This window comes from Anopheles coustani, chromosome 3 (assembly GCF_943734705.1).
Source record: "Anopheles coustani chromosome 3, idAnoCousDA_361_x.2, whole genome shotgun sequence".
In the NCBI taxonomy this organism is placed as follows: Eukaryota; Metazoa; Arthropoda; class Insecta; order Diptera; family Culicidae; genus Anopheles; species Anopheles coustani.
In genome coordinates, this window is record NC_071288.1 from 3268665 (window position 1) to 3295442 (window position 26778).

The 26778-nt window shown below is 46.7% G+C and overlaps 6 protein-coding genes across 9 annotated transcripts; 2 read left to right on the top strand and 4 right to left on the bottom strand.

Moving 5' to 3' along the window:
- Positions 1 to 951: 951 nt before the first annotated feature.
- On the bottom strand, positions 952 to 8279 carry LOC131259954 (serine/threonine-protein kinase Tao). 4 transcript variants are annotated; one of them, XM_058261573.1, is made up of 13 exons: positions 8062 to 8279; positions 5055 to 6063; positions 4537 to 4974; positions 3811 to 4474; positions 3536 to 3706; positions 3252 to 3463; positions 3015 to 3165; positions 2822 to 2944; positions 2626 to 2742; positions 2369 to 2542; positions 2065 to 2286; positions 1869 to 1987; positions 952 to 1804 (listed from the first exon to the last, which is right to left on the bottom strand). In XM_058261573.1, exons 2-13 carry the CDS (start codon positions 5489 to 5491, stop codon positions 1681 to 1683), a joined length of 2952 nt encoding a protein of 983 aa, XP_058117556.1. In that variant the 5' UTR covers positions 5492 to 6063; positions 8062 to 8279; the 3' UTR covers positions 952 to 1680. The 4 variants fall into 4 exon arrangements, with proteins under 4 accessions (XP_058117556.1, XP_058117552.1, XP_058117554.1 ...); XM_058261569.1 differs by having other exon boundaries at positions 3536 to 3709; XM_058261571.1 differs by lacking the exon at positions 8062 to 8279 and adding an exon at positions 7928 to 8014 and having other exon boundaries at positions 3536 to 3709.
- Positions 8280 to 8732: 453 nt separating this feature from the next.
- On the bottom strand, positions 8733 to 10694 carry LOC131272433 (vacuolar protein sorting-associated protein 33A). Its single transcript, XM_058274158.1, has 3 exons — positions 10591 to 10694; positions 10316 to 10529; positions 8733 to 10258 (listed from the first exon to the last, which is right to left on the bottom strand). The coding sequence occupies exons 1-3, from the start codon at positions 10690 to 10692 to the stop codon at positions 8769 to 8771; spliced, it is 1806 nt and encodes a 601-aa protein (XP_058130141.1). The 5' UTR covers positions 10693 to 10694; the 3' UTR covers positions 8733 to 8768.
- A 1056-nt stretch (positions 10695 to 11750) lies between these two features.
- Positions 11751 to 16873, top strand: LOC131261306 (transmembrane GTPase Marf). Its single transcript, XM_058263309.1, has 9 exons — positions 11751 to 12057; positions 12563 to 13357; positions 13433 to 13722; positions 13792 to 14022; positions 14085 to 14192; positions 14554 to 15477; positions 15537 to 15683; positions 15751 to 15947; positions 16016 to 16873. Exons 2-9 carry the CDS (start codon positions 13138 to 13140, stop codon positions 16215 to 16217), a joined length of 2319 nt encoding a protein of 772 aa, XP_058119292.1. The 5' UTR covers positions 11751 to 12057; positions 12563 to 13137; the 3' UTR covers positions 16218 to 16873.
- Positions 16874 to 16918: 45 nt separating this feature from the next.
- On the bottom strand, positions 16919 to 18744 carry LOC131261307 (NKAP family protein CG6066). The gene has a single exon (XM_058263310.1). It carries the CDS (start codon positions 18683 to 18685, stop codon positions 16970 to 16972), a length of 1716 nt encoding a protein of 571 aa, XP_058119293.1. The 5' UTR covers positions 18686 to 18744; the 3' UTR covers positions 16919 to 16969.
- Positions 18745 to 19123: 379 nt separating this feature from the next.
- On the top strand, positions 19124 to 21823 carry LOC131261044 (glycylpeptide N-tetradecanoyltransferase). The gene is made up of 2 exons (XM_058262934.1): positions 19124 to 20633; positions 20715 to 21823. Exons 1-2 carry the CDS (start codon positions 19524 to 19526, stop codon positions 21285 to 21287), a joined length of 1683 nt encoding a protein of 560 aa, XP_058118917.1. The 5' UTR covers positions 19124 to 19523; the 3' UTR covers positions 21288 to 21823.
- Positions 21824 to 22083: 260 nt separating this feature from the next.
- LOC131261124 (large ribosomal subunit protein eL13) lies at positions 22084 to 23783 on the bottom strand. Its single transcript, XM_058263043.1, has 3 exons — positions 23706 to 23783; positions 23046 to 23315; positions 22084 to 22749 (listed from the first exon to the last, which is right to left on the bottom strand). Exons 2-3 carry the CDS (start codon positions 23286 to 23288, stop codon positions 22339 to 22341), a joined length of 654 nt encoding a protein of 217 aa, XP_058119026.1. The 5' UTR covers positions 23289 to 23315; positions 23706 to 23783; the 3' UTR covers positions 22084 to 22338.
- Positions 23784 to 26778: the final 2995 nt, after the last annotated feature.

Sequence of the window (26778 nt, forward strand, 5' to 3'; positions counted from 1 at the left end):
AATGAATTACATTCAACTGGCTGAGTGACTTGATTCGGACGCATTCGGAAAAGGATACTATAATAACTTCCAATGCTACACCTACCTATCGCTGAAGTGAGGAATGAACAAGAATAAAATGGGGGAGATTTGGCGTTTCCTCTAAATGGGTATTATACTACAAGTTACAAATAAGAAGCGGTTGCAAATGGACTCTATTTATCGCAACCCTCCATTATTTCTACCTAAGCCACAGCTTTCTCGCTTCCTTTCGCTTCGTGATGCTTCACGAGATAGGGTTTAAATTGAACTAAAACAAAAACCATTTCAAAAACATTGCATAGGAGTTAATGAGTTGAGTTCCAATTGAAGTAAAACTAACCCCCGAATATCAATAAGGGGCATCCCCTTTTTCGATAGGCAAAACGAACAAAAAGGGCACGTGCATTTGTTGCCTCATTAAAATCTCTAATGATGCAGAGTGATGAGTATTTAGTCATATACTTTTGCTTTTATTGTTCCGTGTTTTTTGAACCTTCGCAAAGCGTCGGAGGGAGCGCTCTCGGTTGGTGAGAGTTACTATTAAATGATGCAAAGCATTTATTGTTTTTGACTAGACAACCTATCGTCGTGTTCGGAGATGGGAGGATGGATGGGAGAAGTAGCGCGAAAGTTGGTCAACTATGATTCCCCTCACCTACCTATCCCTCCCCATTTTTGCGTGGGCTCATTACTTGACTTTTTCTGTTTCTTAACCATCTCCAAGGCGATTACCATGAATGGATGGGTGGAGGCATAAATAATTTACGTTTGTGAATTCGAGGGTAATCTTTTTAATTGGCATTCCACATATGAATGGACGAGTTGGTGGTGCCCGAAACGGATGCTGAACGTTTGCCCACCCTGCTGCGACGCAGGCAAGGGGTTCATCAAACGAACAAAACAAACAAAAATAAACAAGAAAAAAGAGGATCAGAACTAAAAGCATTCAGTAGTTTATCTGTCGTCTTAATATACAATTATTAAAGCTGAAACCGAATATGTCGTGCCTTTAGAGCGGTATGGTAACACAGAACAGAAAATACATAAAACAATATACGAGTACATTTCTCACAAAACAAGACGCCTACACAATTTCGCCGTTCCATTAGTTTTTGTTTGCTTGCTTCCGTGAATGCATTGATAATCGATGCGATCGTTAAAGCGTACAACATTTGCCCGCAGTCAGTTCGTAACCTAAGGCCCTACCTAAACCAGGAAGTGATACTTCATTCGAAATTGATCGTTACTCTTTTGTTTTTGTTTTCATCAGTCTATCCTGAGCTTCTGTTCATTTCCCTATTGTTCTATCCATCGCGAAATATTCCTTTATCGATGCCAGAGAATTGATCTTTCCAAAAGTGCGCTCCGCTCATCTTCGTGTTGATCTCAACACAAGAGGCCACACCACATTGTCGTACCGTCGTACAATATCCAACCTTTCTCTTCAAACTTTGCAGCTTGCAGCTCCCAACACCGCTCCCGTTTCACCACCAACAGCAACCAGAGTTCTTCCAGCTTGTTCATCTTTTCCCGCACAGAGCTGAGGCGAAAGATGGCTTCTTTTGCTCGGGTTTCTTTTCGCTCGTTTTTGTTGTTTGCAATGCAGCCTGCTTACATCGAATGCTGACTCGAAAGTGTCATCCACCTGGACGACTTATGCTATAGAGATCCGGCCGGAAAACTGGTGGAGCTATTGCTGTGCGCTAGGCTCAGCATCGACCCGGACAGGCTCCCTTCTTCGTCCGGATACGTTTCCTTCGATGCTTCGGCTAAGGCTAGGGCACTGCAATGGCATCAAAATGGGGGGTTTTATCACATACTAAAAGAAAGGGGTTAATAAGATATACCTGAATCCCATGCGAGCTGATTCTTCATCGAATGCCTCGAGCTGCTTGTCGTGTTTTTCCTTCAACTGACGAATCCTCTCGGCACGCTCCTGATTGAACTGCTGCAGCTCCGTTTCCATCTGCAACGGGAGATGGAAGTTTATCGTGAGATTAGCAAAAGAACGAGAGTAAAACACCGCCCCCATGACCCTCTTACCTTGCTCTCGAGCAGTGCTCGCCGGACGCTGACACGGTCCTCCAATTCCTTGCGCTCGCGATCACGCTGCCCTTGGGCTTGCATACGATTCTTGCTCTGATAAGCGGTCAGTATGTCCAGCTCGTACTGTAATCGGTCCTTCAGCTGGTGACACTCCACCTCCTGGCTTTCGTCCAAACGAAGGCTCTGCTTTTGCAGCATATCAGCAATACTTTGTTCATACTGCACGGCGGACGAAATCCATGTGGTGAACGTTAATTTCAATGAACACCTTTTGCGGGGGTGGACGGAAAAAAACACTTACCTGATCACCGAGTAGTGTTAACTTACGATGTTGCTCTTCTTTTAGTTGCTTTATCACAGCCTTTTGTTCTTCCTTAGGTGTCGTCTGTAGAACCTGTCGCTTCAGTGCCTTATACTGGATAGTCTGTGTCTTACACGTTTCGCGGAACTGTTTTCTTATCTGGAGTTCTTTTTGCTGCAGGATTTGGAAAAAAACGGGATTAATTTCGAACCGAGACGCCTCACCTAACGGTGTTTTCCATTTCCCTCCTTCATTACCTTCAGGCTCTTTGGTTGCTGTTTTAATTCGAGTGCATGTCTTCGCAACAACTCTCGTTCGGCCCTGTCCATATACTCCTTTTGGTTGCGCAATTCACTTTCGTGCTGCTTTGATATCTGCAACGAGAAGACACGCACGAATTCCGAGGTTTAGTCTACGGTGTTTCTCGTTCAATTTTTCCCATTTCAAACTCACCTGCTCCTCCCGCAGTGCATGCACACTCTTCTGCTGGCGATACTCGAGATCTTGGGTTTTTTCGTGGTGTTTTATCAGCATGGCATGCGCCTGTTCCAGTTGCTGTTGCTTCTTGCTGAGCTCCTGTGAGGTTGAAAAAAGGGGTCCGTGAGATAATTTCATCTTTTTCAAGACAACGCAATCGCAAACATACGTCTCTCAATAGCTGATCCTCGAGGTCATGCAACAGCACCATCTTTTTCCTGCGGAACTTGCGCATTTCCAGCTCGATGTAGTTCTTCTGTACCCGCAACAATCGCTGTTCTTCCTGAGCCTCCGCCAGCTTGAGGTTGTCCTTTTGCGTCCTGTTGAAAGAGGAAGACGCATTAGCGTTTAATCGTAATAAAATAAAGAGGTATTTACTTCACATTTATAGTTTATCAATACTCACTGCAGCGTTGCATCCCGTTGCCGCTTCGGAGTAGAATCGTCCATCGACAGCTCACGCTTCCAGCGCTCCTTGTTCGCCTTGTACTCCTTCTTTCGATGGATTTCGAAAGCCTTCCGATCACCCTCCTGCCGCGTCGATATTTCCTTGTGCAGCTTTTTCTCAGCCCCGTCGTTCTGCTTAACCCTTCGCACAATCTCTTGCTGATGCTTTGCCTGCCAAGCCCAGTTCCAAGATGTTGTCAGTATCGTGAGTCAAAGGGAAACGGGCTCTGCTGTTCGACTTACCGATTGCTTGTCCAACTCTCGTGTAAAATTATGCAGCAACAGGTCGTACTCCTTGTCCAGGGCGGACTTGTGCTGCTCCATCTCGACCTTGCACTTTTCCTCCAGCTTCACCAGCGCGGCCTGATGCTCCCGGCGCATACGTTTGTAGCCGGACATTTGCTCGTGCATTTCCTCCTTGACCAAAGGCAAAAACCCATCAATCGAAACGCACCAAAACCCCGGCAGGCGGTACGGGGAAGAACACTCTTCCTCCTCAGCAGCTTCAAAATGCTTACCTGCATGTGTTCCTTCTGCTGCTTCGTCACGATGCTGGTCGTACGAATCGTTGCAAAGTTGTTGGCACCATGTTCGGCGACCGCGATGGCCGCCACCTGCGACACGTGGTTGTGATTGTGTTGATGATGGTGATGCGACACAGGACTAGAGGAATTATGATGATGGTAGCCCATGTTAGCACCCATATTTGCCGATCCAGCAGCACCACTACCGCTTCCGGTACCGCTGACACCCTGCTGCTGGCTTTGCACTCCTCCTCCGCTCGGGCCCATCCCTCCAGCATTCATCATCAGACTACCGCTACCTCCACCACCGCTTCCACCTCCAGCACCAGCCAGCAGTACGTTCGAAAGCATACTTTCTCTCGCGTTCGCACCCGCCGAGTGTATGGAGGAGATGGCGTTGGAGGCTCGGGACCGGGAAGAGTTTCGCATCAGACCCACCCCACCACCACCTGCCACACCATGCTGTTGCTGTTGGTCGACGGAGGGTAGCGAGTGCTCGGAGGTAATGCTGTTGCTTTTGCTACTATCGCCTCCGATCTGCTCGTCCGGTGTGTCCTCCGCGTCTCCAATGTTGCTCTCCGTTTCACAGTCCACCATTAGAATTTTCTTCATCTTCCTATAGTTCAGATTGTCGAGCTCTCGTACGGCTGCCTTCGTTCTGGAAATGGTTTAACCAGAGTATAAGTGACCCTCCTTAGGAATGTCCGAACCGTCTCTTACCTCGCTATTAGATCTATCAGCACAGCCGGGGAGCGTATCCGCGTGACGAACGTGTGCTTGAGGAGCTGCGTCGACGTGGGCCTATCGATCGGCGACTTCTTCAGACAGAAGTCGACGAAATTTCGGAACATATCCGACCATTCCTGGGCCTGCAGCGAGGGTGCATCGTTCTGGGCGATGTGGTACAGTGCCGACATGGCGTTCATGTTGAAGTACGGTGGCTTCCGCTCCGCCAGCTCGATGCACGTTATGCCGAGCGACCACACGTCCACCTTGCCATCGTACTGGCCCTCGTCCATCGCAAGGATCACCTCCGGCGCCATCCAGTACGGCGTGCCGACAAAGCTATTGGCCGGACACTTGATGGCGGCACTGCCGAAATCCGCCAGCTTCACAATGCCCAGCTCGGTGAGCAGAATGTTCCCGGCTTTGATGTCGCTGGAAAATCGAAATGAGAAGTAATAAATTAAAAACCATCCCATCGGAAGCACCACCAGGCGGCCGGTATCAAAACGCACCGATGGATTCGTCCTAAACCGTGGAGGTAACTTAACCCACGCAGCACACCGTCACAGATGGCCGAAATTTCGTCCTCCTTCAGGGGCCGCTTGTGCACCTCGATGATGTCCGAGGCCGAACCGACGCAGTACTCCATCACGAGCCAGGCCGTGTTCTCGTGTAGGTAGCAGCCCTTGTACTCGATCGTGTTCGGGTGATTCAGCTGCCGCAGGAACCGGATCTCCTTCAGGATATCCTGCCACTTTTCCATGCTCTGCTTGCCCATGTACGACATCTTCTTGATCGCGACGATCTCGTGCGTGAGGTTGCATTTCGCGTAGTAGACGGCGCCGAACGAGCCATGCCCGATCTCGCGCAGATCCTCGAATATCTTCTCCGGGTCATGTTTGTGGAACAGTTCCGCTATCTCGGGGTCTTTCAGGCTTCCCGGCCTCATCGTTACTTCGGCTCGCCACTCGCGCAAAGCGGTGGCCTTCGACACGTTTCACTGACAATTTTTTCTCTCCCCCTACAATCCAATGTCTTTATGTTCCCCCCAGCAGTTGCCACCGGGATCTTTCCGTCAGGATCGTACCGGAAATATCACTCTAAGCGTTCCTTTGAACACGTTGTTGCTCGTCAAAATGTTTCATAGGATAATGCCAGTCGACTGGTTCGGAATTTTACATCCGAAAACCGGTGATGGGCCAGACCACAGGCTACACAAATCACAAACACATAAAACGATCCATCATCTCCCGGCCGATTACCATGATTCGCGTGATATTTTTTCTTCCACACACAGCCGTCTCTCGAACGACTTCTGATCGTCGTCGTTATTGTAATTTTTTATTGTCGAGTACACACTAAACAACCGTTGCGTAAGCCGGGGCCAGGCAGTAGGCTAAAGATCACTAGAATATTACACATTCGCATCCACCTGCGACATCCCGGCGAGAAACACCAATCGACGACGTTGTACGGAATTTTTCACTACAATTTCGCCTGCTCCGTTTGGCATATGAAGACCTACAACAAAGAAGGGAACGAAGATGATTAGCACCGCACCATGGGAAAGATTATCTATTCACTATTTCCATGCATATATAGTCCTGGGCAAATAGTCATCGAATGAAAACGCCTAGCCCCACTACACACCAGCGCCACACGCACGCACGGGCCATTCATGAAGAAGATGATAAATCGAACGATAAACATTGTGTCAGGATTAATTGAAGCGCATCAATAAAACCACACCTTGCGGTTTCTGCAAATCAAGAAACACAGCCCCCAAAAATCTACAAACTTGGCTCACTGAATGTGGTTTCACATGTTTTCGCAGCTGCTGTCCATTATCATTCCACTTTCCACCTCTTGTACTCAAACTCGACGAAAGTAAAACCGGAAGGTGACACACTCCCGTGAATACGGCCGGATAGTGAGCAATTCACTTGAAAATGTACAGACCATCAACCTCGTCTTGCTTTCTAGAAAGTCAGTAGTTATTCTGACTATTAGAAGAAATTGATTAGTAGCCGACAATACTGGCAACACTAAGTCGCACATGACCAAAATGTTATGTAGTGATAAGTTTGGAACAAAAACTGAACGATTTGAACATTCTATACATTCCTGATATACGGTGGAAAACAATTAGGATAATTGAATGACGAGCCCGACCGTCACCGCAGTAAATCTACCAAATGTTGCTTTTACAGCACGGTTCTGTGCAAAAATCCATTATCTCAGTCACATTAGGGTTTGCAAAAATCCAAAAAATCACACGAAACTCGCCGCAGTTTCAGTACATTCCTTCTGAAAGACGAATTTTCTTCCCGTGTTGTGTGTGCCTGCAAACCGTAGATCCGTAGATGTGGTTGATTCTCGCGGCCGCTCCTTTTCCTACAAATATCCAGCGCACCGGGATCGAAATTATCAAAATTCTCAACGAACTCTCATCGCACACTGATTTGTCGTTCATCATCGCACCATCTCTCCGCGACTCTCCGAACACAGCACAAAATGGCGATTTCACACAAAAAACCATACATACACACCCGACGACGGCACCGACACTCTACGGACCTTGGTTTGAAAGCTTGAAGGAGAATGTTTACATGGGTGGTTTGAAGTCTCCCCACAGCTTTTTCGTATCTTTTTGTTCAATTAAATAATATAGTTTCACGCTGAACGTTGGAAAATATATTGAAGAACACAAGAACGTAACTCTTTTCCATGGTATTCTCTGTACAATGTTGCAAGTATCAAAAGTATGGTGGAACGAAAAAGAGAGGATTGTACAGGCCGGTCGATATGTTCTCTAGATTTGAAAATCCCCTCAAGTGTTTCACGAGAAACGCTTACTCAAGCGTTGACCAACAACATCGATGTCCGAGAACAAGAAGACAAAATGCGAGACGATACTTTTTTTTGTCACAAAAGCACTAGACAGCATAAGAAACTACTAAGTCACCAGCCCCTCTGATTCCACCTTATCACACGCAGGATCATTGAACGCGATGGCATCGTAGTCACTTTGTAGCACTGACTCATCCGACGTGCATTGGAGAAGAAAACACGCACTACCAACTAACGCATGTTGCGTAGAAAAGCCACAGCCTCACTGAACAACGACGAACTAAAACGAGGCACGTTGGAAAAAGACGATTGACGAAGCCAACGGGTTGGGTTTTTCCTTTGCGTTTCCTACGATTCTAAGCCACTTTGTTCGGGCATGGCAATGCAGGAGACGAATGAAAATTCTTCCGACCAACCCAACCTCTGACGGCCGTCAATTGTTACTCTCTGGACGTTTTCAGTTTTGGTTGGAGTTTCATTGTGAAACATATTTTCACACAGTCACATACACACACACTACGCCATGGGGCCATACTTTTACTTCACACTGCTCTCACACACGCACTTGTACAACGATTGCCCATTAGGCAGTACACCACACGGAGCACCCCAGCATTTGTGGTGCGCGAAGAGAAAAATCAATCACACCACACAAGCAGCTGAACTAACCTTTTCCATAATGGGCGCTGCTGCCGACCTCAACACCTGGTGCTTTCGAGCGCACGGGTATCCCGGTGGGCTGCATGCGTCACGTGCAAAATATGCCCAAAGTCTGCTGCAGTTACTCAGCAAACCTGCACCGAAGTCGCAAATCTACGGCTCCCCGGAATATCTTCATCTCTTGCCACACTTTACATCGACTGACCGAACCACTTTACATCGGCACAACGACGTGAGCATTTTTTTTTGTTCGACCAACCAGCATGGAACTAGTGTTGGCAGCATATGGATTCGAATGATTCGAAGATTGGATCCCTAGGCGGATTCTAAAGATTTGATTCGATTGGGATTCGAATCAGATTTGATTTGTTTGGGACTTGATTTGAATTGACTCACAATGATTTGAGTCGAATTAGTCACATAACGATTTGATCTAGAGAAAATGTTATTTTAGTTTAGTTAGACTATAGAAAAATTCCTGCAAACTATTTTTTACAAAGAAATACAGTAGAATGTCGATTATTCGAGTTGTTCTACCCAATCAAACCCATTTAGTCCACGGAATGGCAATGGTTCGGACCAGGACCGGACGAAGAAGCACCAGCAACCTTACCTTGTGTATCTTGTACACGCTTACGAATTCAAAAATGAAAAAAAATTAACAGTTTTTTAAAGGACAAAGCTTCTGGATATAATACATCTTTATCATATTTTGGTTAATTTTCAATCAAGGTATCAAGGAACGTATTCTTATTGATTAATTTCGTGGTACAAATGACAAATTCCACGTTATTTTCATCCTGCTGAGCGAGAAATCTTAATGCAGAAATTTCCGCAAAAGTACATCCTCCCACGAAGAACACCACAATCACGCGAGGAATGTCCGATTGAGATAGTTCACTGGTGAATGAACCTCTGCGATTGCCCAAATTTGGAGCCAACTGAAAATCTTCAAACGTAGGCCCAGGCAGTGTGGATAACTTATCAGCCAGCAGTTGCCATCCGCCTGGTCTCAGATGTTGTTCTACAATACGCACGGATAATGGAGCATAGATGCTGTGAACGTATGTTATATCCTTTGGTGACACTTCTTCCGGCGTTTCTGCAGTCAAATTTAAAGTTTTCCGCAGTACGTGGTAGGTGCGTGACCCTGTTTGCTGGCGAAGTAGACCCGCCCTCTCGAGATTGCCTACCGTTAGTAGGGCCTTTATGCCATACACTTGCACCAACTCTCGTTTGTAGTAATCGAGCACTTTAGGCTTCAATCCAGACCCTGCAATGGACTGCATGCACATCAACCGAAGTACACTACGAAGTGGGGCCTCTTTGGCGATCATGTCTTCGATGAAACTGTTGGCTTTATCCACATCCGAACACATCATAAACTCCTGCTCACATCCCAGTTCATCCAGAAAAGAATCCGATGAAATGACGTCCTGGACCAGCTCAGCAATTGTAGTGTGAGTCGCAAGAGACTGCTCGTTAGCCTTGATATGTGGTAGGCTTTCGACAAACTTCTTCAGCTCCTGAATCGATTTTTCACCATGGTTTTCGTTCGCCCGCAGTCGGATTGATTTCGCCATTCGAGACAAAACGGCCCCTACCGCATTAAAATTTTTGTCTCTCAGCTCGGTGTACAGCTGTTCCTTCGAGTTAAGAATGAACTGACTTTTTTCGGTATTTCGATCGGTCGAGATTCCCTCGCCCGAGTTGAATTTCTCTGCTGGCAGGTTCACCGTCGTATTATTGATACCGAAAATTTCATCTATCAATCCCTCGTAGGTGAGTTGTGTCGCCAAAACGCTCATCAAATCCACCGATCGATCGAGAATGATCATCTGATCGATGACGCCCTTATCGTTGTTCATTGCTCGTCCATTTTCCTCTGCAAGTGCTTTTGTGATTTCCCACACTCGTTTAGCATAACTTCCAACTCCATATACCTTCGGAATGCGGCCGTAAAGCTTCTGCAACGCAATCAGCGCACAAGCGGATTGATGCAGGGAACTTGTGTCCCCTTCGATATATAGCTCCTTGTACGCATCCCGTAGCTCCATCGAGAGAAGATCGTTATCGAAAGGGAAGAATTCACAGCGAAATTCTCCAATGAACGAAAGACTACCGTGCACTCCCTTGATCTGCAAACGTTTCTCGCACAGGAAAGACTTTTTCGGCAGAAAGTATAAAAAGTATTCTTTGCGGGAAACTAAAACCAAAAGCAGTGTATTAGAATGTGAACATGCCCCATCCGTCCGGTACAAACCTTTCTTTTTTCGTTCCTCTTCGTGTATGTTGTTGGCAATGTAGTCCATCAGCGTCTGATTGGGGCGTGTTATGAATATAATGTTTTTCACATCGATATCCGTCCACGGTTCCGGGCGTAACGGGTACATTTTCGTAACGTGATGCTCCTTCAGGAATGTGTAGCGGGCAACCAGCCCCACAGGTCCACCCAATGATTCATCCCAGATGATTGCCTTTGGGGAAAGATTTACGTCGGATCACTCGGGGGGAGCATGGACGTGGAAAGTTTCCTACCTTTGTTCCCTCGCATCGATCGAGAATTCCAACAAACTCGCGCACTGCTGCCTCCTGCAGAAGCTGTATATTCACTCGTCCACCAGAAAGATGCGAATACATGATTTTCCTCTATCGTTTGCCCACAATCAGACAAGATTGTTTTGATTGCAAAAATGGTCAGTAGTTTTCTTTTTTGACGTGTGTTTTGATGACAGCCACAAAAGTCGAGAAAACAGAGAGTAGTGATGGGTAATGAAACCATTTCTGTGTAACTAGGTACCAAAACAAATCAATGTTTGTCTTCCCGAAACCAAGATGGTATTCTGCGAAACCCTTATTGATGATTAAATTGAAAGAAAGAGTTTTCAGTTCGGTAGTGCATCAGAGCGGATGTTAGCAGTGCATAAGTTTCCTGAAAGGGTTAGCGGAAAAGTAAGGTTACGGCACGACCGCGTGGTGACGCCGAGCTGGAGCTCAGGTCAGACAAATCCTAGCTGCCGCACATCTCGTTCTGTTTGAGTCAATCAAGCGGACCACGAGTTCTTGTGTCCTGACAACGGAAGGAATTATCCCTCCCGTGGCCGGCGGGTGGACATATGGCTATTATTAGCCGGTCCTAAAGGACGAGCCCCTTCATAGGAGTTCGGACAGAGTTGGTACGCCTCTGATTACGTGTAAGGGAACAAATTGTTCGACTTAGCGTAGGAGGATATACCCCGACTCGCATATCGAAAGAAGAAGAAGAAATTGAAAGAAATACATTCTAGTCCAGTTTGATTCATTGAAAGTGATTTAGTTTTCTTCTGCTAAATCACTGGGTCCAGCAAGTAAAAACGAAGGACTGTGCGAATCTATCACGTGCCGAAAGTTTTGTAAAGAAATCACATGCAGACTAGTGATGCGAATAACAACTCTTTTTAAAGATTTGAATCAGAGTGAGCAATCAGCACGATGATTCAAATGTTTAAGTCGCTCTTTTGTGAGTTCGAAAAAAACTCTTTTACTCACTCATTCAACCTTTCGGGATTCCAATCCCTGTTAAATCAATCATTCATTAGTAAGATTCAACTCAATCACTCATTCTTACTCAGTACGCGCATCACTAATGCAGACCCAGCAGGAACGGTAAAATTGACAGCGGAGGACTTTCTCATCATCGTTGTCGTCTATACTGAACAGAAAAAGTTACATCACGATTTCGCAAACGCAGTAATCGGAGATATTGGTTTACAAGCGGCTTCAGCAAGGTTTAAAAACACAAAGTGTGAATCTTTAGTGCACTGAAAGCCTGAATGTGGACGTCGCAAGCTCGAAACGCAAATTGCCTCGTGGTCCACCTTGCAAAGTGATTTGTAATCATCTTCGCTAACGAAAAGTGCGCTGTGTGTTTCTTTCAGCATGCTGCTGTAGCCAAAGGCACCGTCGAAGAGGTGTGTGAAACAACGGTCAGTGATTTCGACGATTAATATGAGCGAATCGAGGCAGGTTAGTGATTATCATCGTAATGAAATACACACTCAGGCATCTCATTCATGCGTCTTATCAACGATGTCTCCAAATCCACGCGAAAGGCTTGAAGCCAAACAAGGCCTATGTTGTCACCATTCATCGTTCTTCTCCTTTTTTGCGTTTTAAATTTTGGACTCCCTGCCCCGCGCTAGGAGGCGCAGTAAAAAATGGGACCGTAACCATACACGTACGATCCTATGAAACAATCTCCAACCCTTGCTTGCCCACTCAGCTTCATTCATATCGCCCACCGGAAGGCTGCGCCCAATTGCCAGAAGAGGCTCATTATTTAGCTTTTCCTTTCGTTTTGCACACTCTAGTTATAAAAGTCTTGCTATTTGTTTCCTTGCTTTCCACAATCCACTTTTCACTCAGTTCGCTAAATGTTTCACCGGAACAGGGCCATGGGACATACTGCAAGTACTACAGCTTTTTTTTGGCTACACTTCATTGTTTTCTTTTCATTTTCTTTTATTTTCAGTTTATGCTTTACACCCCACAAGAGGAGCTCCCACCCGTATAAATAAGAACAAACGTGATACGAAACGTGTGTGCTAGGAAACGTATTTGCACTTGTTTTGCTAGTTTGTGAACCTCGCAATAGTAGTCAATCCATTCATATTTTATAGGAAAGAATATTGCGGATCAAGTGAAGGCTTTTCGAGGACTTCCCGAATTGAACGTTACGAACCTGTTTGTCGCTTTCTTTTCGCCAAACAGCTAGAGACACATAAACCTCCAATCGGCACGTGCTGCGGAAGGCGAGCCTGAATGTCTCCCACCTACACACTGAGTCGTTTCGGAATGAAATGAAAATAATCTCATCAAAACGAGACGCACCTGAATTCGTATTATGTTTGTCGTACATGAAGCTTAGTTTTCGATATACGTGAAGAAAGACTTGCAATTATAATTGAATATCTTTCTGAACGACCGTGTAGAACCGTGCAGAACAGTAAAGAATTGTCACGTGTCACGTGATCGCTTTCACTCTCGTTTCGTGATTAACTTTACCCATCCATCGTCGTCACCGGCATCGTTCCCGATCTGCCGCCAATGGCCACCTACTTGAACCGCACGCTGTCGATGGTGACGGGAAACGGGAACGCTTCGATGTACGAAACCGCGGCACTGATCGATCCGAATACGCGCACGCTACACAACAATGCAACCGACGTGTCGCCCCTGCAGATCTTCGTTCGGGCCAAGAAGAAGATCAATGATATTTTCGTCGAAATCAACGACTATGTCGTCGAAACGACCGGTTTCATTGAAGGTTAGTTTGGGCCGTGGTTGGTGGTGTCTATAGCTATTGGCGGGAAACAAACATGTTTTTCCTCTCCGTCCCTAGAGTTGCCCGTGGATACAGAGATCGTGGATAAGGCCGAGGCGGAACAGTTTAAAAGCTATGTTCACAAGGTGCGAGGCATCCGGGAGGTACTGGCCCGGGACAACATGAAGGTGGCGTTTTTCGGTCGAACCTCTAATGGCAAAAGCTCGGTTATCAACGCCATGTTGCGAGATAAAATACTTCCCAGCGGCATTGGCCACACAACCAATTGCTTCTGTCAGGTGGAAGGTATCGATGGTCAAGAAGCGTACCTGGTGAAGGAGGGCAGCGATGAGAAACTCAATGTTACGGTAAGATCTTCCAGAGGCGATTCTTATGTGCTATATACTAATGTATGCTTCGTGCCATTTTTTCGATAGTCCGTCAAGCAACTAGCAAACGCCCTTTGTCAGGAGAAACTGTGCGAAAGCTCCCTGGTACGAATATTCTGGCCACGGGAGCGCTGTAGTCTTCTAAGAGACGACGTCGTGTTCGTCGATTCGCCTGGTGTGGATGTTTCTCCGAACCTAGACGATTGGATTGATAACCATTGCCTGAATGCGGACGTGTTCGTGCTGGTACTAAATGCAGAATCAACAATGACGTTGGCGGTAAGAGAGAAAAAGTGGGGAGTGCACCTTAACGCGGAATAACACCTGCTTTCTTTGTACAGGAAAAATCTTTCTTTCACGAAGTTTCTACCCGACTATCGAAACCGAACATTTTTGTGCTAAACAATCGTTGGGATGCATCGGCTTCGGAACCGGAATTCCAGGAATCTGTAAGTATCGGGAACCGGGTGGGTGCCCCAAATAGTTTCATAATGTAAAACTATTATTTTCTGTCATTCCAATGATCACAATGATACGTGACGAATTCATATAGAAGGACCTGGAAAAGGTAATGAAACGCGTCTTGCGGGGCACTGAATGTTATTGCTTCAAGAAAAAAGGACCGTCAAACCGCACGCTTTCATTCTTTTCGACCTCTTTCTGTTCTTAGGTGTGCTTTAATAGTGATATTTCGGTTTATACTACCTAATGATTTCATGTGCATCGTCCTCATTATTAGTAGATGCAATGTAGAACTAACATATGGATGATACGGAAGTAACGTTGTTAAATTCATTCCTATTATTTCAGGTTAAAGCACAACATCAAGAACGGTGCATAGACTTCCTGGTTAAGGAGCTGAAGGTGGCCAGCCCGAAGGAGGCGGAAGAACGCGTTTTCTTCGTGTCGGCTCGTGAAACGCTTCAGGCGCGGCTCAAAGAGCAGGAAGGCCTTCCGGCCATTTCCGGCGCGCTGGCTGACGGATTCCAGAATCGCTACTTTGAGTTTCAGGATTTTGAGCGCAAGTTTGAGGAATGCATTTCCAAGAGCGCAGTTCGGACAAAGTTCGAGCAGCACAGCTCCCGCGGTAAGAACATCGCCAGCGACATGCGCATGATGCTGGACAGTATCTACGAGCGGGCGAACGTGCTGCGCAACTCGAAACTCGACCAAAAAAAGCGCCTCACCGATCGTATCGCCAACACGGAAACGTCCCTAATGCAAGTGACCCGCGAGATGAAGATGAAAATTCACACCATGGTCGAGGAGGTGGAGCAGAAGGTGGCGAAAGCGCTGAACGAGGAGATCTGGCGGTTGAACGTGCTGGTGGACGAGTTCAATCTGCCATTCCACACGGACCCGCTCGTGCTGAACGTGTACAAGAAGGAAATAAACGCACACGTAGAGACGGGGCTTGGGTCGAATTTGCGCGCCCGACTCAGCACCGCCCTGGCGATGAACGTTGAGACGGCACAGCGGGAAATGACGGGCCGTATGACGGCCCTGCTGCCATCGGAGAAGATTGTTGCCCAGCAGCATCAGGTGGTGGCCCGCACGCAACCGTTCGAGATGCTGTACACGCTCAACTGTCAGAATTTGTGCGCCGATTTCCAGGAGGATTTGGAGTTTCGTTTCTCCTGGGGCATCCGAGCGCTCATTGCACGGTTCAGTGGTAAAATAAGAGCGAACAACCGAAAGGCCATCACGCATCATCGGCAAAATAGTAACATGAATGTAAGTAGCGTCGTGCGTAAGTAAGCGCACAGACTAAGGGGCCTTTCTTTGACCAACAGGTATCACAGGTGCTTTCTCCTACTTCACCGATGTGTCTTATGCCCGAGAACGAGTTGATTACGAACGAACAACTTTCGGTCATTTCGAAGGTGGCAATCGCATCGATTGGGTCACAGGGGACCCTGGGACTAGTGGTTGCGGGTTTGGTAAGTTGCTGGCTACGGAACTCTAGTCATGCAAGCAATTAATTGATTTATTTGAATACCATTTTAGATGCTCAAAACCATTGGATGGCGTGTAATTGTTGGTGCAGGCGTCATCTACGGAAGCGTCTATCTGTACGAGCGACTTTCCTGGACAAACACGGCCAAGGAGAAGAACTTCAAGAATCAGTACGTGCAGCACGCGACACGCAAGCTGAAGCTAATTGTCGATCTGACCTCGGCCAACTGTAGCCACCAGGTGCAGCAGTAAGTAGAGCACCACTTATTTCACTTTTGCCCCCAAGTGACATTGTTTTTATGAAATCACTTTTCAGGGAGCTCTCGAGCACATTTGCACGCCTGTGCCGCGTCGTGGACACCGCCACCACTGACATGAACGACGAGTTGAAGCAAATCGAAAGTTCACTCGGAGTGATCGAAAGCAACCAGAAGCAGATCAAGCTGCTGAAGAATAAAGCAAACTACATTATGAACGAGTTGGAAATTTTCGACAGTAACTACATTAAAGCGAACTAAACCAATATATGCCGCGTAAGGAAGGAGTGCGCATCGAAAGTGGAGATTGTGCGTTAACCGCCGTTCTGATCAATGTCGCGTTTTCCACAAGGAAAGAAACACAACTAACAAAACAAAATGTGATCGGACTAGAGGAGGCTCGGTTGGCATAGTTGGAACAGGCGCAATGGTGTCTGTATGCTGCGCTTCTGTAGAAGGGAATAGTCACCATCAATGCCAGAGTAGGACTTATTCTTCTCAGTATGGGAAATCTTTAACCAATTCTTGTGATGGAGGAAAATAAAAACAAAACCATTACCAATCGAAATTCGATAACGCGACGGGATTCTATTAACTGATTAGATGAAACTTCAAGAGTGACTCTCGCTGCTGTATGATACAATTTGTTTATTGTGAAACCCTAGTTCATAGTACCTTATACTCAGATTTGTTGTTTGATATGTAAAAACTAAATCGAATCGAAAGCATACGTTGCGGAAAAAGGTGAACAACTTTTTTGGCCACGTGATTGTAATCACTAATCCAATGTGCGAAACCTCACTAGTTTTGGGCTAGGATCCACGATCACATGCAGATAACGAAATACGTAGCGCGTTCCAAGAGCGTGTGAAACTCGGTAGCTATCTTTTTACCAAATAAAATAGAAAGGTATGCACATGTTATCATTTGAGGGTCTTGTTTTATTTTTCTTTACTTTAAACTTTCATTATATTCAATTGGGTCGCGTAATTGGTCTAATATGTTTTTTTTTATCAGTTCTGCTTGTTCTTTTTAGCGCTGATCATCTCCTTGAATTGCGTCAGGACTTTGTGCTCGTGCTTCTTTCGCTCCTCCTTGCTGAACATGGCCAGCGCACGCTTTTCGTCCGCAGAGTAGATTTGATTTTCCTTACGAATACGGACGGCTTCCATGCGTCGATGTCTGCTGCCACTCATGACGTACCCGACCTGCTCGAAGTTGGCAATTTCATCCGATGTGAGCCCGATTTCACCACGCCGGGGAATACGTTTTCCTTCCGTTACGTAGGCCGCCATCGCGGCACCCTCTCCGGGCAGCAGGGCGCGACCGAAATCTTTCTGGTTCAAGTTGCCACTGGTTTTGACGGGACCGATAACGGAGTCTCCGTTTTCGTCCACCGAACGAGCCCTTTCCGAGCTATCGGGATGATGCGACGAAGCTGCAGCTGCCATGGCCATGGCTTCCGATTTTTCAATCCATACTTCCCCTTCCTCTCCCGAGGAGGAAGAATCGGACGACGACGAGGAGGACGAAGACGATTTAACTTTTTTAGTTTTTCGTTTCTTCTTTTTGCCATCTTTGGATTTCTTGGCCTTCTTAGATGACTTTTTCTTCTTTTTGTCTTTCTTGGAACGATGCTTACTGGACTTTTTCTTCGACTTGGATTTAGCTTTGGCCTTTTTGCCATGCTTCGAACTTGCCTGTTGCAGTTCGTCGTCGGAGCTGTTGTCCTCGGACGGAGAGTCCGCCCACGCTTCCGGGACTCCTTCGGTGCCAATGATTTCCCGCTGTAACCGCCGTGACTGCATGAAGTCTTCATTCATCGTATCTCGGTTCGATTTTCGGTAACTACGATCGATGTTACGGTCGGATTCATGCGCGTCGTACATGTCGTGTTTCCAACGGTTCTGCTGCCCCCCATGTCCCCCATGCTGATGTCGTTCGTTGTTTTGCTGATCTGCCTCGTGCCAGTGATTTCCTCTTCTTTCGTTGTGCCGATCACGGGACTGGTATCTTCCTTCCCTTGGGCTTCGTGAACGATGACGACTCGTTTCGTTCCGCTGATGCGTTGAGCGGTTGGAAGGTCGTTCATTTCGTCTATCGTCGTCACGGTGGCCACGCTCAGCAGATCGACGGGAACGTTCCGGAGGAGGGCTAGCCCTTCGGTCCCGCGGACTGCGTGACTGTCGCCTACGGTTATTCTCACGATCGTACGGATTCGCATTACCCATCCTCCTGGGCTCACCATCACGATTGATTTCTCCATCGTTTCGTCTCAAACGATCTCGGGACGAATTCCGTTTCTCTCGGGGACTACGAGAACGTCGCCTTTGATGCACATCCTTGCTCGGACGTGGCGATCGGGACGATCCACGCCTGTACCGCTCGGGAGTTTCTGAGCGTCGTTTTCTGGACTGCACACCAATTTCATCGCGGTGTGCGTCTTTCGATGCCGGTGGTTCACGCCTTCTGTTATCCCTGTCGGCTTTTGCAACCGACTGGAAACTATTTCTATCGTTGGGGTTTGCAGAACGTTTTCTGTCTTCCCGACTGGGGCTTCGTCTACCGTTTGCGTTGTTCGTACGACTGCCGGTGCTGCTGTTGCTACTGCGGCTACTGCCGTCGCTGCTACTACCACTGCCACTTCCACTGCTGGAAGAACTGGAGCGGGAGCTGGATCTACGCTTGTTCGTCTTCCTGCGGCTTCGCGAACGACTTCTGGATCCCATCTGTGACGCTTTTATTTACTTCCGCGGTACCCGTTTATGTTTTCCTGCGCTTCGATTATTTCTTTGCTTCGCTAAAACTGGAACTAGCTGTCACCGAAGTTCACAAACGTAAACAATCCTGTTGACATAGAAACAATCCCCCATACACCAGTTCTTGTTTGATCGCGTGGAAGACATTAATTTAGTGGTCAAATAGTTTTCCACTCGACTTAGGGCGCATGTAACATGTCGTTTTATTGATCATGTCCTATCTAAATCAAGTACTTTCTTAAATCTGCCAATTAAAGTATGTTTGCGATTTTCTTTTAAATTTGTTGTGTCATTCTGTATTTAGTCGGTTTGCTCAAGCACCGCAAGGGGGTCGGAAGCGAGGGTCGGTTCGATTATCTAAACTGTCAAAGGTATGCGAAACGTTTTCTAGTCTTTTTTGTACACGGATCGGCTATCGGGCAGGAAAAACTGTACAACCCTCCAAATTTTCTGCATCGCCTCCCCCCCGTCACCCGGCATACCAAGAGATTTTGTTGAAAGGGTTTCAAGTGGCGATGGCCGAATAAGTTTTCGTTTCTTCCCGCAGCACATTTGGGCAGTGTACGATACGTAGGAAGTGGTCAAGTGGAAAGTGAAATATCGCAACCTGTTCCCATCGTCGGCAAAGTTTCGTGCTGCTTGTGTCATATAGTCAGTCGAAATCGTGCGTGTATCGATCGCGTGATAGCACGGCAGCTGATAGCAGGAATATCGCCGCACGCTGAAAGCCATCGTTGAAAAGCGCAGCAGTCATTCAATTTTAGTTCATTACGCTCGCGAAGGATTGCAGCTCGAGGATTCCTAAACAATGAGTGAAGGAAACGCTAAAGAGGTGGTCGCTGAAGCGACGGTTGTTGCTGCAGGGGGAACCACCGAGAAGGGCACCAAAAAGAAACAATCCGGACGGAGCGTAGAGGAAAGCAAACCATCGTTGCCTGTAGCGAACGGAGAACCTGGTTCGCAGGATACCGCAGGAGCAGACGCCAAGGGAGAGACCGCTGGGGCCGGGGGTGAGGGTGGTAGTGTAAAATCGTCAAAGCAGCAGAAGAAGAAAAAGAAGAACAAATCGAACCAGAATCCGGAAACCTCGTCAACATCACAGCTGAACGGAGAGACTGTATCGGAATCGGAACAGGTGGTAACGGACGGCTTGAAGGCAGACAAGACGGATGGCGCCGGGGAGGAAGGTGAAGCGGTTGGATCTGGCAGCGGTCTGACGATGAGCTCGGATGCGGCAGACATGATGAAGAACGTCCGCGACGTGTTGGAGCGGCTGAAGATCAACTCACGCGTACTGAAGCCGGCTAAAACGCCGGAAGAGGCGTTGCATAAATCTTTCAAATTCTGGTCGACACAACCGGTGCCACGGATGGATGAGAAAATCCAAGCGAACGAACCGATCGAGGCGGACAAACAGTTGAGTGAAATCCGCCAGGAACCGTACGCACTGCCGGACGGTTTCAGCTGGGACACGATGAACCTCAACGATCCACTGGAGCTGAAGGAACTGTACACGCTGCTGAATGAGAACTACGTCGAGGATGATGATGCCATGTTCCGGTTCGACTATCAGCCGGAATTTTTGCAGTGGGCTCTGCAACCACCCGGTTGGAAGCGCGAGTGGCATTGTGGCGTGCGAGTGGTCAAGTCGGGCCGGCTGGTAGGATTCATTTCCGCCATTCCCGGTACGCTAAACGTGCACAAGAAGGAGCAGCGGATGGTGGAGATCAACTTTTTGTGCGTGCACAAGAAATTGCGATCAAAACGACTGGCACCGGTGCTGATCCGGGAGATTACCAGACGCGTCAATTTGACCGGAATCTTCCAGGCGGTGTATACTGCCGGTGTCGTACTACCGAAGCCTGTCTCATCCTGTCGTTACTGGCATCGTTCGCTGAACCCGAAGAAGTTGATTGAGGTAACGAGGAAGAAATAATAGACTTGACCTCCACAATCCGTAGAACCATGTAACTAACTTACAATTTGTGTTTTTCTTCAGGTGAAATTTTCCTACCTATCACGTAACATGACCATGCAGCGGACGATCAAGCTGTACAAACTGCCGGAGCAACCGAAAACACCCGGTTTCCGCAAACTGCGTGAAACCGACCTGAAGGCCGTCCACAAGCTGCTGGAGACATATCTGCAACGTTTCAACCTGACACCGGTGTTCGATGAGGAGGAGATGCGCCACTGGTTCCTACCGCAGAACGGCATCATCGACTGTTTCGTGGTGGAAGACCCGGCCCAGCCCGGCTCGATCACCGACATGGTCAGCTACTACACGCTCCCCTCGACGGTGATGCACCACGCGGTGCACAAGTACGTGAAGGCCGCGTACAGCTTCTACAACGTCGCAACGTCCACGCCCTGGCTCGACCTAATGAACGATGCCTTAATTTCGGCCAAAAACCTCGGCTTCGATGTATTCAACGCGCTCGACCTGATGGACAACAAGCAGTTCTTGACGCCGCTCAAGTTTGGTATCGGCGACGGCAATCTGCAATACTATCTGTACAACTGGCGCTGCCCAAGCATGCAACCGGAAGACGTCGGATTGATACTGTTGTAAACACTCGGTGGGCTCATTGTTTGGCTGGTGGCGGCAGACGGAACCAAAGCATTCTTATCGAACCCCTTCCGACACATATTGGCCCGGAACGAACAATGCTTTATGCGCTGGCGTTATGCTCATTTTACTCTTCTCTACTATCCCTCACGTTATTAATCATGTAGCTCAGGGAGGTTGCCCCTAAAAAGGAGAAAAATTTGTGTATTGTTTCTCTTTTTTAATTTTTTTAATCGGCTTTTGTCTCACACAACAACACTGCAACCAACCGAGGAACGGGGTTTGGTGGTCGTCCTGAAGGTGTCGGCTGAAAAATAAACCATTCAACATACATGCTAATCTTTATTTAGAGATTTCTGGGTATCAATACGTAATTTCCTTTCGATTACTGCCCAATTCAGAACGAAATGCAGTCGTATTAATACATCGTTAATGTGTGTACAGTGGAATAGTAGTGTAACACTCGAATGTAAAACCATACTTTCTGTTATATCACTACCAATTAACGCAGTCAATAAAAAGAACGATTAAATCAACTATTCCTCGTGGTTTATGGGCGTACTTTCGAAAGAAACCAAAATAATAGTTTATGGATACATTTTTAGGCGGAAGTTACCCACCTTGTTGATGTCGCCAACGGTTTCAAAACGATGATTTTAACTATCCTTGGATTGATTCCGAATTGGTTATGGTGCCCTTGGTCGATAGTTCCGGCTGATATTCATTCTTGGAAATTAACAGGCATACGACCATTTAATGATTTGTTTAACATGATGGTAAAAGAAATGGAACAACTTCATCGGTGTTCAAAGGAACAGTTTTTATTTTAAATCCTCCTGTTCCCCCTCTTCTACAACAGATAAATTATTCTGCTCAAAGAGAAATAAACAGTCCACACTTCCAGGGTTCTGCCAACTAGTGCTAAAACAGATGTTTGCCTTGGCCACATAGCTGGACACAATTATGCTTTTCAATTGTACAGACACGATGACAACTTTCGGAAACGTGTGATAGTGGCCAGTGCGTGGGGAAACTAGAGAAACGAAGCTAAGGTTTACTTCTTCTCCTTCTTCTCGCCCGGCTGGTTGTTTTCGTTTTCGGCGGCATCCTTGGCCTTCTTCGCGCGGGCACCAGCGTGGCGGGCAATCAAACGAGCCTGGCGGATGGCCTCGAACGCGCCGTACTTCTTCATCTTCTCGGTGATCGTTCCGAGCGTCACCTCAGGCTTGCTGTTCGTGATTGGCATCACATCACCCTTAAGCTGCTTGGCCAGCTTGCGCTGCGCCTCGGTGGCCTCACCCTTCTTCAGTTTCTTGTTCGCGTGGATCGGGAACAGGATCAGCTTGCTACGGTACACCTTCAGGCGCTGAACGTTCGCCTGGCGGCTCTCCACCGATTTCGACTGACGGCGCGGATCCACGGCAATGCCGATGGTTTGAGCGAATCCCTTGGTCAAGCCAGCACCCTGAAAAAAGAAAAGAAACAACATTATCAATGCCTCTCCCAACTGCAACCCCATTATTTGTGTCCTAATGAAGGAATTGATTTATTTGTACCTAACGAGCCGGAAGTGAGGCAGGAGCGACACCCATCCGATCGCACAGCGGTTTGTAATGAATTCTTCTAGCCTCCGTTGTCCGCCGAAATCCCTTCCATGGAACGGAGAGAGAATTCTACTAGGCGGCAAAAGAGGCATACACACCCAGAGGGCAGGCGGTATCGCTGGATTGTTTGTTTTCTTATTGACACATTGTTGCTTACCTTAAGCTCAGCAAGAGTAAATCCACGACCCGCACGGATCTTGGTGTTGTAGCGCTGCGACGGGCAGTGCACGATCGGACGAATCGGGCCCTTCGCTGGACGCGGGAAGACGGCCTTAGCCTTCTTGATACGGTTGTTCCTCCTGCGGACCTTGCGGGCCGGCTGGTTGAACCAGGTGCGAATATGCCTTTGCCAGTACTTATGGAAATGACCATTGGAAATCATATGATTACCCTTCACCATCTTGACGGATTTTTGTTAGCCGTGTGCCTAAAATGAGACAAGGGAGAAGCTTACATGAATACCATTTGTCATTCACAATGGCGGGAGCGACATCTGCGTTGTTCGTGGGAAAACTGCTACAAGAACATCTTAACGATGAAGCCACTAGAAAAACTGGAAACTAGTCAACTAAAGCACCACAATAGTGAAACGTAGAGTTTTATGAAACGAAGACAAGCTACGGAGGAACTGGCCGAATGGCCCATGACAACACGTAGCTTGGGTCGAACGTTGTTCGTGGATTTTACACATGCTTCTAAGTTCTATCGACTTTTTCCTGAACGTATTCAAGCCGGCAATCATAGGTGATCTATTTTCCCACAACAGCAATGCAAGATATTGCGAATTTTCACCAAATTTTGTTAAAAATCAGCGCACCTCAACAAAAATGTGTTCACACAAACACCTTTACGGCCGGAAAAGAGAGAAGGCAAAGTTGTTTTCACTGACAACTGGTGACGGAGCTTGACAGCTTGTCCGCTTCCGCCGCACTGTCAAATTATTCGGACTCACTGGGTTCGGTCCGTTCTTGAAAAAAAGTTTGCTATTTTTGAGAAATTATTTTTTGCATGATTTCGATGCGATCGTTAAACAATTAAAAACAGTATGATAGAAGCATAATTAATTTATCGAACGAACATTACATATCGAACGAAATACAACTCATTTGATTAAATACTTGGCCGGCTTTTGAAGTTTGCGTTTCCGATGCGTTTTTGATGTTTGAAATTAAAAAGATCGTTGAGCGTTAACGTAGCAAGTGTGGAATGTTATCATTTTGAAATTGTGTATAAAACATTTTCGTTCGGCAAGCTTAGGAATCTATTTCTTGATTCTTGAAAAGAATTGCATTTAAATCTCTTTCTTCCTGTAAATAGTCCTAGTGTATAATTTGCGAATTTCATCAACTAAGAGGACAGAAGCGGTTGAATATTCAAGTGATAATGCAATACCGCGTTCCTTCGTATGGGGTTAGGGGATTTCCGTAGTTTATGCTTGAGAAAAGCTTATAATGAAACCATAACTGTTCCATCAAGCCACCCATTCCGTATACTCCACCGCTGTTGTGTGGTATTAGTTTTGGTAGCAGCACAACGTCAAGGAACGATGCAACTTTGGCCCGGCGTTGTTGTGCTGTGCATTTTCAGGAAGAAGTTCGTGCGCTGTTCGTCAAGGATTTAGGAAACATGCAAAATCTCGACAGATTCGAGAGGTTAAACGGTAGTGCTTCGGGGTAAAGTTGTAAGCAGGAGAACGCACGCGTCACGATGATACTAGCACCCGATTCCGAGAAGAGTGTGGCAGTTTTGAAGGGTATGAAAGTCAATTAAACGCAAATTTCGTGGGGCGAATACCTGGAGACTTGACCGAGGAATAGTGAATGGTGCATCATGTGAGCAAGGAGTGCATATTTAATAGGTTGCTGATTTGGCGCAGGTGGATTAAACTATGGGTATGTGACCGACGCAGTTGTTTGGATGTTTGTTGACATTAAAGAAGATGTACAATTAGTGTTCCTTAGTTCTTTCCACAACAAACTTTGCGCCAACCGGACAATACTTGCAGAGTTGTACTGAGCTCAAATTAGCGAAACTCTACTATTGAAACTGCCGGCTTGGATAAATACTTCATCTTCTTCCTCAGGTGAGTAGAATCGACCGTTCGAAAACATACCGAACTCATGCCTCGTTGTGACGCCCTCCTGCACCTTCCGGTGATGCCAGTTGCATCAACAGCTGTGATACATCCCACCACCAGGTTGAATTGTGCATATACTCCGCCGATGCACCTGCATTAGACCTTCTTCCTGCGTGTCGTGGAGCAAAGTTGCAAATTTGCTATTCGTTCATCGCCGGGGAAGCTCACGCAAAAGATTCCGAGCTGAAAATCAGGGTATGTTTGTTGCTGTACCCATTCCCGTTAGCCCTGCGTGTGAAGCCGACGAGCAATTAAATGAAAATTGTAATTGACATGAGAAAATTATCCAATCGTCGTTTTGTGGAATCTAGGGAAGTCGTCATTTGCAGCAATTTGCAGGGTCGGGGAGCAAGTCTGAAAGTGAACAGTTGTTGTTTCAAGAAGTTGATAAACATCGGGATGATTAGGATGGTACAAGCTAACTGAAATTGCTTTATTTAGTCCCTCACTATAGCACACGGTTGGAACTATTAATTTTTATAACAGGAGTGATTTTATAAAGAAATCCATGCTCCTGGTATGAGATGTACTCTCTATTAACCAAGACCTTGTGGCTATTGAGCTTTTATCCGCTGGGCACTTTTTGATCCACTTTCGGGGGTATACTCCAAGAAACTCCATAAAAGGCACAAGCAACCCCGAGATGCCTATAGCGAGTGCTTGCCTAAAATCGTGCCTTTCAAAGGTTCTCCGATGGCTTTGAATACCCTTTCGAGGTACTTCACGATTAAGTGCGATCTGGTTGTGTCAACAAATCAATTGCACAGCAACTTTCCGAACTGACCATGCAGCTTTGTTTGTGCGGGATTGTCCGAAGGTGCGCTCTCGGGTGTACAACAAAATAGGGGCATCTTTCACAAGCGGCAGCCCGAGCAAGCCAAACGCTGGTTGGTCTGTGATCTGTGGTTGTGCTGTACAAATTTGCTAACCGCTACTCATCGCCTGAAATTTGGGCAATTTTTGGTTCATCGATTTCCCAATGGTCACAACTCGTCGAAGGCGAAAAGGTTGGCCGAGGTTAGTGGTGAGCTCATGCTACAAATTTCCTGCTATGGGTCCAACTTGTGAAGGGCAACAGCTGTGGTCGGTTTATGGTGCGATTCGAGTGTCGGCTCTGTCATTGAGCGTGGTTATTACCAACGCTTTGGTAGATCAATTGACTAATCAATAAGTTCCCCAAGAATTCTACTATCACTGATGGCCAGAAATAAAAGGTTTGGGTTGCGAAGTAGTCATGCCGATATTTAGCACAGATTTCAACTTGTTAAATTTATACCATACTTCTAGTACCTATTGGAAAAAGCGTATGTGTATCAGCACCATTATATTTAAAACGCTTTATTGCAAAATTGTAACTTAAAAGATTTTTTTCATTTTGCCTTTTAATCTTTCTTTTCTCTTTGAACAGAAGTAAATGCAAGTTAGTTGTTACAAGGGTGCGCAAATGCTCTTTATTTCCACGTGTTAATTCCAACGTTGACATCGTGCACCGTGATGTCCGCAGCAAGTTTCTTCAATCGCTTCCGCAATGGATGATGGGGAAAGCGATAGAGATCACTTCCCGAAAGGCACTCTCTATTGACAGGCATGGTTGGAAACTTTTCTTCTTAGCAAGTCCTCGGGCATTGAATACATTGAATTTTGATACTTTCTTCTGCCTCCATCACGAGGATCACCTTCAGGCAAATGGCGAAATGTCACCTGCTTTGCACACAAAAGCTCGGCACCAAAGCGATAATCAAATCCATGACCT

Coding starts and splice junctions, on each gene's coding strand:
- LOC131259954 (XM_058261569.1), bottom strand. CDS start 5,491: ATGAGGCCGGGAAGCCTGAAAGACCCCGAGATAGCGGAACTGTTCCAC. Junction 4,475..4,536: donor CTGATAGATCTAATAGCGAG/GTAAGAGACGGT, acceptor AACCATTTCCAG/AACGAAGGCAGCCGTACGAG. Junction 2,743..2,821: donor ATGCACTGCGGGAGGAGCAG/GTGAGTTTGAAA, acceptor TTCTCGTTGCAG/ATATCAAAGCAGCACGAAAG.
- LOC131272433 (XM_058274158.1), bottom strand. CDS start 10,692: ATGTATTCGCATCTTTCTGGTGGACGAGTGAATATACAGCTTCTGCAG. Junction 10,530..10,590: donor ATCGATGCGAGGGAACAAAG/GTAGGAAACTTT, acceptor CTTTCCCCAAAG/GCAATCATCTGGGATGAATC. Junction 10,259..10,315: donor AGAGGAACGAAAAAAGAAAG/GTTTGTACCGGA, acceptor TTTTGGTTTTAG/TTTCCCGCAAAGAATACTTT.
- LOC131261306 (XM_058263309.1), top strand. CDS start 13,138: ATGGCCACCTACTTGAACCGCACGCTGTCGATGGTGACGGGAAACGGG. Junction 14,023..14,084: donor AATCAACAATGACGTTGGCG/GTAAGAGAGAAA, acceptor TTCTTTGTACAG/GAAAAATCTTTCTTTCACGA. Junction 14,193..14,553: donor AACCGGAATTCCAGGAATCT/GTAAGTATCGGG, acceptor CTATTATTTCAG/GTTAAAGCACAACATCAAGA.
- LOC131261307 (XM_058263310.1), bottom strand. CDS start 18,685: ATGGGATCCAGAAGTCGTTCGCGAAGCCGCAGGAAGACGAACAAGCGT.
- LOC131261044 (XM_058262934.1), top strand. CDS start 19,524: ATGAGTGAAGGAAACGCTAAAGAGGTGGTCGCTGAAGCGACGGTTGTT. Junction 20,634..20,714: donor ACCCGAAGAAGTTGATTGAG/GTAACGAGGAAG, acceptor GTTTTTCTTCAG/GTGAAATTTTCCTACCTATC.
- LOC131261124 (XM_058263043.1), bottom strand. CDS start 23,288: ATGGTGAAGGGTAATCATATGATTTCCAATGGTCATTTCCATAAGTAC. Junction 22,750..23,045: donor TTACTCTTGCTGAGCTTAAG/GTAAGCAACAAT, acceptor TTCTTTTTTCAG/GGTGCTGGCTTGACCAAGGG.